This window comes from Eptatretus burgeri, chromosome 16 (genome assembly GCF_056783735.1).
Source record: "Eptatretus burgeri isolate ZD-2024b chromosome 16, Ebu_testis_v1, whole genome shotgun sequence".
In the NCBI taxonomy this organism is placed as follows: Eukaryota; Metazoa; Chordata; class Myxini; order Myxiniformes; family Myxinidae; genus Eptatretus; species Eptatretus burgeri.
The window spans coordinates 60,869,775-60,886,992 of record NC_140976.1 but is presented as its reverse complement, the minus strand read 5'-3'; the positions used below and the strand labels follow the sequence as shown (position 1 = coordinate 60,886,992).

At 44.1% G+C, this 17,218-nt stretch overlaps 1 protein-coding gene across 2 annotated transcripts in view; it reads left to right on the top strand.

The window, feature by feature from the left end:
- The window catches only part of DAO (D-amino acid oxidase), a 98,537-nt gene that overhangs the window by 60,846 nt on the left and 20,473 nt on the right, over nucleotides 1-17,218 (top strand). For both annotated transcript variants that reach the window (XM_085859526.1, XM_085859527.1), the window contains 3 exons: nucleotides 10,971-11,025; nucleotides 11,593-11,694; nucleotides 16,860-16,942. In XM_085859526.1, coding sequence (XP_085715652.1) covers nucleotides 10,971-11,025; nucleotides 11,593-11,694; nucleotides 16,860-16,942 — 240 coding nt within the window. The remainder of the gene's footprint in view (nucleotides 1-10,970; nucleotides 11,026-11,592; nucleotides 11,695-16,859; nucleotides 16,943-17,218) is intronic.

The window sequence follows — 17,218 nt, the reverse complement described above, 5'->3', positions numbered from 1 at the left end:
TTGACCTCTGACCTTGTCTAATAAAAGCTGTCTCTCGAGAAGATAGCGACGCAAACCAGAAGTTTCTACGATGATTCTGTACCAAACCATCAAAAATCGTAATGTCGACCGAAGCAAAAATCTCCATTTCTCAACGCAATTATTTAATATTATTTTATCAGTCACAAAACCGTAATATTCGGCCATCTACCAACAATCTTTACATAATCTGACGGCTCAGCGAGTCAGACATGTGACGATAACCTTTATTGGGATAAAAAGACTTTGAAACACCATCTTTATCGAAAACACAGTCAGCGCGCACATGCAAAACCTTTACGTGACTCAACGACGCGTCTGCTCGAGCGCGCTGTACCAGATGACGAGCCGTGACGCGGCGAGTGAAATATTTTTTATACAATCTTAAAACGTCTCCACAACCTCCGATTTTTACCAGAATTTCGACAACCGAGTGTTAAGCATCCTAAGCGATCACAAAAACCGAAGACAAAATTAAAATCGAAGTTAAAACGAACTCGTAACGTCGACCGAAGCAAAAATACTCCATTTCTCCACATGAATTTACGGAATTATGTTTGACCTCACTGTGACCTTGATCTTTGACTGATTTTGACCAAAATCTAATCAGCGCTAGCCATCACCCTCCTGAGTCAAGTGGTGTAATTTGACATTGGTAGCTTCTTCCGTTCGAGTTATCTGTACCAAACCATCAAAAATCGAATATTTGACCTCACTGTGACCTTGACCTTTGACCGATTTTGACCAACATCTAATCAGCACTAGCCATCACCCTCCTGAATCACGTGGTGTAATTTGACATTGGTAGCTTCTTCCGTTCTCGAGTTATCGTGCCTACAAACAAACAAACAAACAAGCAGTCATAGACTGGTACTTACGAAATCGTCAACTTGACCTCTGACCTTGTCTCATAAAAGCTGTCTCTCAAGAAGGTAGCGATGCAAACCAGAAGTTTCTACGATGATTCTGCACCAAACCATCAAAAATCGAATGTTTTGAATGTTTGACCTCACTGTGACCTTGACCTTTGACCGATTTTCACCAAAATCTAATCAGCGCTAGCCACGACCCTCCTGAATCACGTGGTGTAAATTGACATTGGTAGCTTCTTCCGTTCTCGAGTTATCGTGCCTACAAACAAACAAACAAACAAGCAGTCATAGACTGGTACTTACGAAATCGTCAACTTGACCACTGACCTTGTCTCATAAAAGCTGTCTCGAGAGAACGTAGTGACGCAAAACAGAAGTTTCTAAGATGATTCTGTACCAAACCATCAAAAATCGAATGTTTGGATGTTTGACCTCACTGTGACCTTGACCTTTGACCGATTTTGACCAAAATCTCATCAGCGCTCGCCATCACCCTCCTGAATCACGTGGTGTAACTTGACATTGGTAGCTTCTTCCGTTCTCGAGTTATCATTATTTGGATGTTTGACCTCACTGTGACCTTGACCTTTGACCGATTTTGACCAAACTCTAATCAGCACTAGCCATCACCCTCATGAATCACGTGGTGTAATTGACATTGGTAGCTTCTTCCATTCTCGAGTTATCTGTACCAAAACATCAAAAATCGAATATTTGACCTTGCTGTGACCTTGACCTTTGACCGATTTTGACCAAAATCGAAGCAGTACTAGCCATCACCCTCCTGAATCACGTGGTGTAATTTGACATTGGTAGCATCTTCCGTTCTCGAGTTATCGTGCCTACAAACAAACAAACAAACAAACAGAAACGGAAGGCATCAATATACTTACGAAATCTTTAGATTTCGCAAGTAACAAGCAGTCATAGACTGGTACTTACGAAATCGTCAACTTTACCTCTGACCTTGTCTAATAAAAGCTGTCTCTCGAGAAGGTAGCGACGCAAACCAGAAGTTTCTACGATGATTCTGTACCAAACCATCAAAAATCGAATGTTTTGGATGTTTGACCTCACTGTGACCTTGACCTTTGACCGATTTTGACCAAAATCTAATCAGCACTAGCCACCCCCCTCCTGAATCACGTGGTGTAATTTGACATTGGTAGCTTCTTCCGTTCTCGAGTTATCATTTTTTGGATGTTTGACCTCAATGTGACCTTGACCTTTGAGCGATTTTGACCAAAATCTAATCAGCACTAGCCACCCCCCTCCTGAATCACGTGGTGTAATTTGACATTGGTAGCTTCTTCCGTTCTCGAGTTATCATTTTTTGGATGTTTGACCTCAATGTGACCTTGACCTTTGACCGATTTTGACCAAAATCTAATCAGCACGAGCCACCACCCTCCTGAATCACGTGGTGTAATTTGACATTGGTAGCTTCTTCTGTTCTCGAGTTATCTGTACCAAACCATCAAAAATCGAATATTTGACCTCACTGTGACCTTGACCTTTGACTGATTTTGACCAAAATCTAATCAGCACTAGCCATCACCCTCCTGAATCACGTGGTGTAATTTGACATTGGTAGCTTCTTCCGTTCTCGAGTTATCGTGCCTACAAACAAACAAACAAACAAACAGAAACGGAAGGCATCAATATACTTCCAAAATCTTTAGATTTCGTAAGTAACAAGCAGTCATAGACTGGTACTTATGAAATCGTCAACTTGACCTCTGACCTTGTCGAATAAAAGTTGTCTCCAGAGAAGGTAGCGATGCAAACCAGAAGTTTCTTCGATGATTCTGCACCAAACCATCAAAAATCGAATGTATTGGATGTTTGACCTCACTGTGACCTTGACCTTAGACCGATTTTGCCAAAATCTAATCAGCACTAGCCATCACCCTCCTGAATCACGTGGTGTAATTTGACATTGGTAGCTTCTTCCGTTCTCGTGTTATCGTGCCTACAAACAAACAAACACACAAACAAACAGAAACGGAAGTCATCAATATACTTACGAAATCTTTAGATTTCGTAAGTAATAAATGTTTACTTCAATGATGCTCAGAAAGCTCAAAAGCAAAACTGGCACAACAGGCAGAGGCTTTTGAGGGAAGGTTTTCTCATCTCATGTGGGGGGGGAAAGGAGAGAGAGATATATATATATAGAGAGATAGAGAGATAGAGAGATAGAGAGATAGAGAGAGAGAGAGATAGAGAGATAGAGAGATAGAGAGATAGAGAGATAGATATATATATATATATATATATATATATATATATATATATATATATATATATATATATATATATATATATATATATATATATATATATATATATATATATATATATATATATATATATATATATATATATATATATATATATCGATAGAGATAGAGATAGAGATAGAGATAGAGATAGAGATAGAGATAGAGATAGAGATAGAGATAGAGAGAGAGAGAGATAGAAAGGCCTTCCGTTTGAATCAGGCTTTAATTTGCTTGATTGAAGAAATCTCTACAAACAAAACAAAAAGGTACATCACCAATCGACTACAGCGAAGTATAATAATAATTAACCAGCAAACACCCAGAGCGAGGTACACTCTCAACTCTCACCGTTTAAGCCTCAGTGGACTCCACCGCCAGTCCACCACAAGGACCGAGGGACCGTCCTTCAGTCAGAGCAGTTTTTCCAGCTCGAGCTCCACCAGCAAGTCACAAGTCACGAGGTGCTGCTTTGTCTTCTTTAATTTCACCACAGTGTGGATAAGATTGGTCCGTGATAATTCTGATATATATATATATATATATATATATATATATATATATATATATATATATATATATATATATATATATATATATATATATATATATATATATATATATATATATATATATATATATATATATATATATACTGCGATTTCAAAATTTAACTTTACAAAATTAAGTTTATAAATTATAAGAATATTATTTATATTATGACTTGTAACTAATAAGATTTTGTTTTCTTTTGTAAGAAGATAAATCTGAGGAGAACACGTGAGCGAAGAGGAAGAAGAAGAGGAAGCTCAGGAGGGTCCAGAACGCAAAAAAGATCGGCGCACGAGTGTGTGTCGCCTGGAGTGCACGTTCTCCCTTCCTGTGCAGCCTTTTTGGCTGCTGGTTGCACAATCGGTTAGGGGCACGGCTGTGCCGCTGATGCAGTGCCCCTGTTGCCAGTTCAGTGGTGCTCATTTCGCCGGCCTCAGAAGGTTGACAGGCTGAGTCAACCCCTTGGTGTCAATTCAGCAGCCAACAGGGCTTGAACTCAGGACCATCGGACCCGAAGCCACTAACAGGGCTCAAACTCAGGACTATAGGACCCCAAGCCACTAACAGGGGCTTGAACTCAGGACCATCGGACCCGAAGCCACCAACATGGCTTGAACTCAGGACCCTTGCACCCCAAGCCACTAACAGGGCTTGAACTCAGGACCATCGGACCCGAAGCCACCAACATGGCTCAAACTCAGGACCCTTGCACCCCAAGCCACTAACAGGGCTTGAACTCAGGACCATCGGACCCGAAGCCACCAACATGGCTCGAACTCAGGACCCTTGTACCCCAAGCCACTAACAGGGCTTGAACTCAGGACCATCGGACCCAAAGCCACCAACATGGCTCGAACTCAGGACCCTTGCACCCCAAGTCACTAACAGGGCTCAAACTCAGGACCATCGGAACCGAAGCCACTAACAGGGCTCGAACTCAGGACCCTAAGATCCGAAGCCACCAACAGGGCTCGAACTCAGGACCCTAAGATCCGAAGCCACCAACAGGGCTCAAACTCAGGACCCTAAGATCCGAAGCCACCAACAGGGCTCAAACTCAGGACCCTAGGACCCCAAGCCACCAACCGCTAGGACCCCAAGCCACCAACCCCTAGTACCCCAAGCCACCAACCCCTAGTACCCCAAGCCACCAACCCCTAGTACCCTAAGCCACCAACCCCTAGTACCCCAAGCCACCAACCCCTAGTACCCCAAGCCACCAACCCCTAGTACCCCAAGCCACCAACCCCTAGTACCCCAAGCCACCAACCCCTAGTAGCCCAAGCCACCAACCCCTAGTACCCCAAGCCACCAACCCCTAGTACCCCAAGCCACCAACCCCTAGTACCCCAAGCCACCAACCCCTAGTACCCCAAGCCACCAACCCCTAGTACCCCAAGCCACCAACCCCTAGTACCCCAAGCCACCAACCCCTAGTACCCCAAGCCACCAATAGGGCTCCAACTCAGGATCCTAGGACCCGAAGCCACCAACATGGCTTGAACTCAGGGCCCTTGGACCCCAAGCCACCAACAGGGCTCCAACTCAGGACAATAGGACCCCAAGCCACCAACAGGGCTCCAACTCAGGACAATAGGACACGAAGCCACCAACAGGGCTCGAACTCAGGACCCAAAGACCCGAAACCACCAACAGGGCTCAAACTCAGGACCCGAGGATCCCAAGCCACCACCATAGCTGCTAAGCCAACGCCAGGCTTACAGAGACATAACAGAAATAGACACCTTAAATTTCTTCATTTCATCTGTATAACGCAGTTTTACTCAGTGATTTGAACTAATATTCGATTATTTCTTTGCAGAAAAGAGTTCCTGGGTCTTGTACAACAATTATCTATGCCTCAAACCCAGGGAACACACGACCTTTGCGATTTTCAAAGAGGAATTGTTGGCCATTTAGAAGGTGAAGTGAGTCAGTGTCAGGTCGCTCAGAACGTTGGCATTCTGCTTTCTACGGTCAATTGGGTAATTGTGCAATTCACCAGCAAAGGCAAGGAACTCACAGATTCCCATTCTGGTCGATGTGGGCCCTCAGAAAGGTGTCTTGGAGCTGTCAAACTGTCCATTGAGAAAACTCCCCATTGCAAGGCAGCAGATGTTGCAGAGGAGGTCCAAGTTAGCTCAAGAACTGACGTGCGGTACCTTCATCAACTGGGCTACTACGGAAGGGCAGCTCAGAGAAAACCTCTTCTTAGACCAGCCAACATTCAAAGGAGAAAGAAGTGGGCTGACGAGATGGCCACCAGACCCTTGGAGTTTTGGCAAACTGTCATTTTTTCAGATGAGTCCCAATTTGCTCAATTTTCTGACAGTGGATGTGGATGGGTCTGGAGACTTCCCAGTCAAGAGTTCTCTTTGAACCGATTGCAGCCAACTGTCAAACACAGTGATTTTTCAGTGACGGTGTGGGAAGCAATCTGGAGCACTGGTTGAGTGCTCCTGGAGCGCTGGTGGAGTGTGTTGGCAACATAAACTCTACGGTGTACATTTCTATCCTTGAGGATGGATGTCTCCCTGTATTCTCCACTGGTCAGATGGTCAAAAACAACACTGTTCATGGAAGATGGAGCTCCATGCCACACTGTAAAAAGACCAAAGAATGGCGGGACAGAAATAGGATCAAGCGACTTCCATGGCCAAGTCCAGTCTCCTGACACGAATCCCATTGAACACCTCTGGGCCATATTGGATCGAGCTGTGCGGAAAAATTCCAGGAAACCAACATCACGGGCAGAATTGTTCAACCTTTTGTGTGAAGCCTGGACAGAAATCCCACAAGAGAACATTTCAGAACTCGTTAGTTCTCTGTCTGAAAGAGTAAAAGCATTGAAATCTGCAAAGGGCAAGTCTACAAAATACTCGTGTACGTATTAAAATGGATCAAATGTTCTTCAAGTGTTCAATAAATAAATTCTTTAAAAAATCATGGTGTCTATTTACTTCTGTCATGTCCCTGTAGTGGACATTCTGAGAGAGCGCTTACATAGGAGTAAGATGCATACAAAGCTGAGTGGCGCATTAAAAATCGGAGTGGCGATTAAGAAAGCAGACGAGCATGCTCAAAGCTGACAAAAAAATTTTTTTGTGAGTACCAAACCATTTCTGCTGGTACTCATTGAAGAACCTAATTTTAAACATCGGGAGAACCCCTGTATACAATATTGACAATCATGAGGCTGATGGACGTGATGGGAGGTTTGTGAACATTGATGGTGAGTAAGATGATGATAGTGGTAATGGTAATGACGATTGTGATGGGCATGACATTTACGGTAAGAATGAGGATGATAAGAATGGTGATGCTGGTGATTCTGATGATTACAACGATGGCACAAATTGGAATATATGATTATGAAGACGATGATGATGATGATGATGATGATGATGATGATGATGGTAATGAGTTGGCAGGATAGCCTAGACCAGAGGTTAACATCTCGGAGCTCGGGTTAACATCTCTGCCTGCGTTTGAATCTCAGCCCAGCTGAAAACTGTCACCCTGGTGTTTCACAGATAAGTCGATACTGTTGTGTTAGAAACAGGACACAACTACGTAGGTCAGTGCAATCAAACTCACAGCTTTTCATCATCGGTCTCACAAAATGGCGGTCATAAAGCAACAACGCGAACAACCATTAGCTCACAGCGGTGATGTAGCATGCTGGTAGAGCGCATACCACCGCCACGCCATGCCAGATCCATGAGAACATATCAGGCCCAATACATTTTTGAAATATCACACTGCACAGCACTATATCGATTTTGGCACGACCGCTCAATGGTGAAGAATCACTTTAAAAATTAAATAATTCTCGTATTCAGATCCAGATCCAGGTCTTCACCCAAATCGAACTAATTCTTCCTCGTCACACACCGAACCTGCACACCAAGTTTCATCCAAATCCATCCACAACTTTTTGAGATATCGTGTAATATTGTTGTGGGGCCGAGTTTCGGTGGCGAGCATGACAGCAAGGTTGAGCAGTAGAGTCAGCTCCACTGAACACCCGGAATTTATAGGTCATCACCCCGGATAACTCTGGAGCCGACGGGTCCCTTATTGGACCGAAGATCGCCAATAGGTCGACCGCGTGGGATAGGGTAGATTGCCAATTTCAATTTACCGAAATACCCACGTCATCCAAACTACCGGGGAAATTCACCCTCGGCGGAGCTCGAGCGGAACCAGCCAGTAGCGTGCTCGAACCGTGCGTAACCCGAGCGGATGGTTACCGAGATCCGTCGGTCCAAATGCACAATTTACCCTCGCTACTTCACAACACACACCATGCTAAACCAATGAAAGAAACACAAAAACGAGCTGAAATATTTAACAGGGGATTTATTTATAATGGGGGGAAAGGGAACACACAAAGAGCAGAGTTATCCGACTATAAGAAATGCAGTCAATGTACAAGCAAAAGCACTTATCCAGTTGCTACTTAAAGATGAGCCCACACACAGACACACACACACACACACACACACACACACACACACACACACACACACACACACACACACACACACACACACACACATTAATGGACCCCAAAAGTCTTTATTTAAGGCCTCCAGCTCGAGGACAGGTGAGCTAGAGACCAGAGCCTGTGCTTGGACCTGTCCACCTCATGTGGTCTTCGACGATCCGGCTCGGCGGGACTCGAACCCGCAACACGATGTCGCTCCAAGCATCAGGTACCGCGCTCTCCAACTGGCCATGCACCAATCGACCAAGGCGAAGATCAGAGGCGACGAAGATCCAGCTCGGTGGGACTCGAACCCTAAACATGACGACGACGACCACGACCCTTTTACCACTATGACGACCTCAACCACCTCGATCCTTTTTCTACCACCACTACCCAGCCTGGCGTTTCTTATATTCCTTTCTCCTCCAGGGTGAGCACATCGCCGTCTGAGGCGCTCTCAACTCTCATTGGCCGGCGTGTCATGGGAAAACCGCCTTCTGTGGCCATCTCAACTCTCATTGGCCGGCGTGTCGTGGGAAAACCGCCTTCTGTGGCCATCTCAACTCTCATTGGCCGGCGTGTCATGGGAAAACCGCCTTCTGTGGCCATCTCAACTCTCATTGGCCGGCGTGTCGTGGGAAAACCGCCTTCTGTGGCCATCTCAACTCTCATTGGCCGGCGTGTCATGGGAAAACCGCCTTCTGTGGCCATCTCAACTCTCATTGGCCGGCGTGTCATGGGAAAACCGCCTTCTGTGGCCATCTCAACTCTCATTGGCCGGCGTGTCATGGGAAAACCGCCTTCTGTGGCCATCTCAACTCTCATTGGCCGGCGTGTCATGGGAAAACCGCCTTCTGTGGCCATCTCAACTCTCATTGGCCGGCGTGTCGTGGGAAAACCGCCCTCTGAGGCGGCCTCCACCCTCATTGGCCGGCGTGTCGTGGGAAAACCGCCTTCTGTGGCCATCTCAACTCTCATTGGCCGGCGTGTCGTGGGAAAACCGCCTTCTGTGGCCATCTCAACTCTCATTGGCCGGCGTGTCGTGGGAAAACCGCCCTCTGAGGCGGCCTCCACCCTCATTGGCCGGCGTGTCGTGGGAAAGTCGAACTCTGTGGCCTGATTGGACAAGGGACACGCCCCTGCCTTCCTGGGCGGAATCTCGATCTGAGGCGATGGAAATCTCCACCCACGTACGTGGTCGAACGCACGTAGACAATGGCGTCGGTGTGAGGAAGCGAGGTGAAGGCGTGTTGTTGTAAACTAATCTCCGCAGCGCACACATGTAATTCCCATTAGACACAGGTAGGGGGCCCTAACTATAAACACACACTTACCGATATTACTGTTCTTTCGGGACCATGGCTGTTGTGTGCGATGGGTTCCAGATTCGTAACAATATATTATTCTTTAAATAATTATTGCATCTGGATTCAGATCTTCACCAAAACTGAATCAATTCTTCCTCGTCACACACCCAACGTGTCCACCAACTTTCATCCAAATCCGTCAACAACTTTTTTGAGATATCGTGCTATATTTCATTTTTGGCCCTATCTCTCAATGGTGAAGAATCACTTAATATATTATAGTAGTCGGATCCGAATCGAGATCCCACCGAATTTCATCCAAATCCGTCCAGAACTTTTTGAGATATCCTGCACACAGACAGACAGACGGACGGACAGACAGACAGACAGGGGTGAAAACATAACCTCCTTCACCTTCGTTGCGGAGGTAATAAAAGTCGCAAGCGGATGAAGCCTTCAAAACCCATTGGCTGGAGAGTTCCCTTGATTCCACCCACAATTGTCAGGAAGAAAACGGATGCATCCGCCATGTTGGTTTTCTGGTAAAACCCAACATGTCTTCGGATGTCTCATAGTCACAATTTCAATTATCCAAGCTATATAACCATGATGTCATATACACACACACATATATATATATATATATATATATATATATATATATATATATATATATATATATATATATATATATATATATGCACATAAGCAACATGAATGTTTTTCTTCTTGTACGCAGGATTTAAGCCAGGTTATATATTCTTTTCGGGAACGACCAAGGCAGCGGTCTTGCCAAGACACCACCCAAACAAATCAAGGGATCAGTGATTTATGTGATAAATGAAGGTTTTTGTGTGTAATTAGTCTGAGTGGCCATGGCTGAATAGTGTGAGTATATTGTGCAGCTCACTATTCCGGGTGGTCGTGCCTATTGCAAGTCATAATGTAATAAAACATGTCGATTCTCTGCATGAAAACCATAGACATTGGGAATTGTCATGATCATTCAAGTTGTTTGCTTGTTTGACTTCTCTGCACTCCTGCACCTCTGAACAAAATTGGCTTAAAACTGCAGCTTGTGTTCACGGGTGAAAGTGTAGAAAAGGTTGTGAGAGAAGGGATATATAGTAAGTGTGATTGGATGAAGGGATTGAGGGAAGTGAGTGATTGGGTTGAGTGGAAGTATGTGAAGGTGTAAAGAAGGTAATGAGAAAAGGAGAACAGGTGGGAGTGGATGAAATATTTGAAGGAAACGTGTGAAGGGGAACAGGAGAATGTGACTATGGGAGAAGGGGTTGCCAAGTACATAGATTCAAGGGAGTAAGCATTAGCTGAAATGTACCGTATCGTATATTTTAAGACCGATGCTTTATAAAATGTCGATTTTTTTTTCTGATTGCAGGAGATATTGTATCATGTTTCATGATCGAATATGCTTTCTCTGCAGATTGAAAAGTTACGGCATCAAGTTCATTCAGAAGAAAGTAAACAGCCTCATGGAGGTAATACTGCCAATGCCAGCATTTTCACTTGTTTTTCCAGATTGTTGAAATTTTCTTAAAATTATATCATGGTACACAATTGTAAATATGGGACATGACTATCCTGATAGACTGTACGGTATTTCATTTTCACCTCACCTGGAATGTAGTTCCGAGGAGCTGATGGGATGGCACGTCGTCAGTCCGTCCATCCGTAAAACACTTGCAACTTCTTTGAAACTACACACCCGATTTTGCTGAAACTTCACCACAACCTTCATCACCCATGATGTACCAAAGTTTGTTCACAGCATTAAAAAAAAAAAAAAAATCAGGCATTCCCCCCCCCCCCCCCCAATAGGTATTTACTTTCTTCTCCATTACATATTTTGTGGGTCATCCCTGCCTCCCAGTGGTTCCCTGGTTATCTTAGCCAACCGCGACCAGTTGAGCGCCCACGGGATTGCTCCTATTTTTCAGTGTCTTTTGTAGAGCAATGTATTTTCGATGAAATTTGCATACATAATTCACTTCAGCTACGGTAAATACCTTGAATGTGAAAATGGTGACATTTGCTTGTTTCTCTAGCTAAGTCTGAGCGACGACGTCATTATCAACTGCACAGGGATGCAGGCTGCACACCTGGTGCCTGATAAGGAAGTACAACCAGGTCGTGGGCAACTCACAAAGGTGTGGATATTTTGGGGGTTGGACCTTCAAGGGAGATGGGCTTGACCATGCTAATGCAAGCATAAGGGTGTAAATGTTCATGGTATTATGAGAGGTGGAAACGTAGGAGAAATGGCGTAAAGGAAGTGGAGGTGAAATGGTGTAATGGATCTTCATGCAGGCTTCCAAGCCTGCATGAAGATCTTTTTGAACTCTTCATAGCAGGTAACCACTTGCCTTGCCTGTCTCGGACCAGTCCTCCCAAATCGGCAGATCTTGTTTGGTGCTGTCCAAAAGGGCGGACAACTGCACCTGAAGATCGAACAGACTAAATCATCAAGGACATGTCAGGGGGTATTGGTGCAATAGAATGAGTGGAGAATGTCAGGGGGTATTGGTGCAACATCCCTACTGCCTCATTGTGTTCCTTACCCCCACCCCCATGCATACCTGATATATTTACAAACTCCAATAATGCTCATCTGAGTATGTACGACATCGTCGGGTTTGTCTACTACCCTTTCACTCAATACATTTAGCCCTTTCATCAGCATTGACGACTCCATGTTAACAATAACTACTGAAAACAAAGCATATAAATTATGCAACGAGAGAGAGAGAGAGAGAGAGAGAGAGAGAGAGAGAGAGAGAGAGAGAGAGAGAGATAGAGAGAGAGACAGAGAGAGAGAGAGAGAGAGAGAGAGAGAGAGAGAGAGAGAGAGAGAGAGAGAGAGAGAGAGAGAGAGAGAGAGAGAGAGAGAGAGAGAGAGAGAGAGAGAGAGATATATATATATATATATATATATATATAGAGAGATATGTAGAAAGAGGTGGAGAATAATAATAATAATGATAACAAGTAGCAAATACTTCGATATCGCGTGGCTGGGGGCAGTAAAAGGATAAGAATGATGAAACAATTTTGCAGTTATAAAATTTAAACGTAGACACGGTGAATTAGCATGCATGATGGGAAGAGTTGTGACGTTGGACAAATTTATATTTATAGCCCTCAGATCAAAGGGACGTACGAGGCCATAAGTGTGACAGAAGACACAGGACAGAATAGCCAATTATATAACAGCGCGATGTCACCGCGCTGTAATAATAATTGTAATAATATTAATAATGGCACCGCTGGAAAGTTAATAATCAATTTACTTGGAACAAAAATTTCAAAGTTGTAAAAAGTCATGTCCTTTTATTAATAGCAAGACCTTGGAGCTTAGTATATCAGTTCCAATGATACCATTTTTTATTATCTTAGTACAATAGCAGGAATCCTTTGGAATAAAGCATCACAGACACGCAAAGAGCACACAAAATTATTTATAGTAATACTTCTTGATACAATAGAAAAGTAGAACGTCACTCGGTGGAGCGCATACCTCTGCCAGGCTGAACAGTTTACGTTTTGTTTCCCACTGATGGGCCGGATTTGGATCTGAATCTGAACCAAAATCGAATCGGTTTCTTCTTGTCACATTACCAAGTCATCCACCAAGTTTTGTCATAATCCATCCACAACTTTTTGAAATATCGTCCTGTATGTCGTTTTTGGCTCCATCTTTCAAGAGTGAAGAATCACTTGGAATTATCAAAAAAAAATACAATTTTATCTCTGTCTGCTGTCTAGGTCTGCTTGGAGAGCTTCTTTGTCTGCAGCGTCACATACGGGTCCATAGATCTTGGTGTCATCCACAAATTGTTGTGACCCTGCCTGCACTTTCCAATGCGAGGTCATTAATGAAGGCGACAACCAATGTTGGCCCGAGCAGACTTCCTTGCGGTATTCCGCTGTGTTCCGGAATCCAGGGAGATGCAGCTGCATTGACGATGACGCATCGGGCCCTGTCAGTCAAAAAGTTGCAAATCCAGGCGAGGATCTGTCCTTGGATTCCATAGGCAACCAGCTTCACGAATAGCCTCTCATGTGGAACACCGTCAAACACATGTCTGAAGTCCAGGTACACTGCATCGATAGGCTTCCCCTCATCGAGCAGTTCAGTCCATTCGTTTGCAATGGCGAGGAGCTGAGTAGTACAGGATTTGCCAAGTGTGAAACCGTGCTGGTAGGTAATTAACAGGTTGTTGACTTCCATGTACTCCATTACAGCATCCCACACAAGACGTTCCAGGATTTTCCCAAACACTGATGTCAGGCTAATAGGTCTGTAGTTCTCAGCCTTCTGTTTTCTACCTTTCTTGTGGATTGGTGTTATGTTTGCTTTCTTCCATGCTTCAGCTAAGATCCTTTCCTCATGTTATTTATGCAAGACTAGTGTTAGTGGAAGTGCTACGGAGCTTGCAGTTTCTTTCAATTGTCGTGGATGGATATTATCTGGATCAGCTGACTCACTACCTTTCAGTCCGATCAACTTCCTTCCTTCCGTTCGTGCACACCTGGAGTATGGTAAATACCTCCGGCATCGAAGGTACAAACGAGATGCTGACAAGGTCGAAAGGGTACAGAGAAGGACCACCAAACTCATCCCCGGTATTTGCCATCTCAGCTTCCAACAGAGGCAAAAATGAACTGAACATGTATTCCCTGCTCTATCGCAGAAGAAGAGGGGACATGATCCTGGTGTACCAGATCTTATCAAATCGAAGACGAAGAAGGAACCCGAGGAAGTAAGGAACAAAGATGGAGGCATCAGGAGGAACCTGGATAGGATTCATGTTTCAGCCGCTGCTCTTCTCGTCTTAAATCCATCCAGACACAGCGAAGTGAGCCTTGGAGAAAAAAAATCTCTGCAAGAATTCACTTCTCCTTAGAGAGATAGATCACGGAAGAGAGGAATAGAGAGTAAAAGGGATGAAACAGAAGAAAAAGCAAGAATTCGAATGAATAAAGAGAATTGTGAGAATAGTGGGAAAGGGAGAAAGAACAAAGATGTCGAGAAGAACCTGAATTTATACATTTCAGCAGTTACTCCCCGGGGCTCAAACGCAGCAGAATGCACGAGCTACCGGAGGTCGGTCTGCAGGGAAGCACAGTCCACACAGCATCAGGATTACACAGAATAGTTAAACTGGACCGAGACGACTTATTTACCCAACACCTGGACCCAGACGATTTCTCCCCTCTGGGCTGGCTCCCCCGCCTCATATCTTGCTCAGCTTGAAGCTGTGAAAACAAAGGCCTTCAAGGTCATTGTAATTTCTTGTGATGAAGCTGTATCTGGGCCTATCACTTCACCATCGACGACAAGTCGCTGGTCTCTCTGTCTTCGTCCTCATTTCTGGACTTGCACCCTCTGCCCTTTCCGTGCTTAGTCATCCCCCACACACACACCTCCAAGTATCTGCAGGACGCATGCGGTTCACCAGCAACCTTCTCCTTGTGAAACTGCCTAAATTCAGAATCACTACTCACCTACACTCATTTATTCCTCTCTTTTCCCACCTGTGGAACAACTTTCCACACTCTCTTCAATCTCATTTTACCCTCCAGGTCTTCAAGACAGCTGTTCACCACCATCTCAGATCATCCTCCATCCAAAACCATGATTTTCTCTACCCCTGTTAAACCTCCCCTCACCCCCCTAAATTTGGTTTGTGTGTCCATATTGTCTATCCTTTGCATTCTCCCTTACCCCTCATTATTACCTGCATCCCTTATTTATCCATCTCCATCTCCCTTCTCCCTGCACCATTCTGTTGGTGTTTTTTATTTTTTTTTAACCCTTTCTCCTGCTGTTCCCTTTGTTGCGTTGTGTCCTGATTTTCTTCTGTGTCATAGCTCTTCCACAAGCCTCGAGCATGTATGTATTAAAACCAAACAAACAAGAATAAAACAACACAACACAAACACCAGAGGACACTCCTTAAAGATTTTCAAAGAAAGGAGCCACCCTATAAGTCAGGAATAAGTTCTTCTTACATCATATAGTGGGAGGTTGGAATAACCATTCACAAAGTACCGTAGAAGCCTCCTCTATCCAAACTTTCAAAACCAGTCTTGACAAGCATTGGTGGGGAGGTGGGGGGGGGGAGATTCAAACTACCCTGAACCCTCACACATACATGTTTAACCAAGAAGCCAGTGGACTTCTTATGTAGGGATGGCTCAGATACTTCATTGGCTCAAACCAACATAAATCCTCAAAAACAATCCTCCAAGATTGAACTTATAAACGTACAAATTACCTTCCAGTCATCTGCGGACAACTCCCCATCCAATAACACCCATTAAACTTTGGGACATCATCGCTGAACTAGAAAAATGAGAGAAAAGAACACCCAGCCAGTGTCTTTTCTGGACACAGCCATTACTCAAAGAAAGATGTCGGGATGGGTTCACACGATCATTTCTTGTGACCATCCCTATCTTGTTTACATACTTTTTGGAGGAACATCCCTTTACATTAAAAATATGTATTTATTACTTGTTAAAGTAAAGTTTACAGGATGTAGTGACTGGGAGCTACAGCACTATTGATGAAGAAGATGAATGGATGAAGATGAATGGATGAAGTCGAATGGATGAAGATGAATGGATGAAGTCGAATGGATGAAGATGAATGGATGAAGTCGAATGGATGAAGTCGAATGGATGAAGATGAATGGATGAAGATGAATGGATGAAGATGAAGATGAAGATGAATGGATGAAGATGAAGATGAATTGATGAAGATGGATGAAGATGAAGATGAAGATGAAGATGAATGGATGAAGATGGAGAAACCACCTGGGAGCATTAAATGATTTATTTTGCCACCAAAGGTGGAAGGAGTAGTTTTCACAACTTGGTGGATGAGTTGGTAAGGTGACAAAAACAAGCCGATTAGCCTTCTCTTGCAACCACTAGGGTGATAGTTTATAACTGGATCGAGATTGCAACACACACACACACACACACACACACACACACACACACACACACACACACACACACACACACACACACAATATAAACACGCTCATCATGAGAGCCTCAGCCGAGAAAAGAACTCCCCTCTGGATAGGTGTTTGTGTGTTTCAGGGCCTTATCAACTTCGGCTCGGATCTACCATTTGTGAAACATGACATGTATTGAAGTTAACTGCCATCGAATTGATTCCAGTGAGTTTGTACCTTCATGTCACTTGCTGTTTGACGACGGTTGAAGGTGTTCATGGGTACCGACCGGTCGTGATCGAGGCATGATTATTCAAAGTTGTTCATATTTTCTATTATTTCAGGTTTATGCTCCATGGCTGAAACATTTCTACTCGACACATGACGAACAGAAAGGTCTTTACAACTCCCCTTACATCCTTCCAGGGTAGGACTTTAATGAATAATTCAGAATGAACATTTTCATGTTAATAATGTGGGGATCACATTTCACAAGTTTTATTTTAGCCCCCCATCCCAACCAGGCGTCGAGCCCCGCTGTGGGTTACATTTTGGCACGTTCATGTGTGCCACATGTATGCAATAATATCTGTGTATGAGGCACGTCGAATGAGTGAGATCGGAACCAATTTGGAATTTTGGAAATTAAAAAACCCTTGTGGACAATAGTTGGATATGCCTGTTGGACCATTAATTATTTATA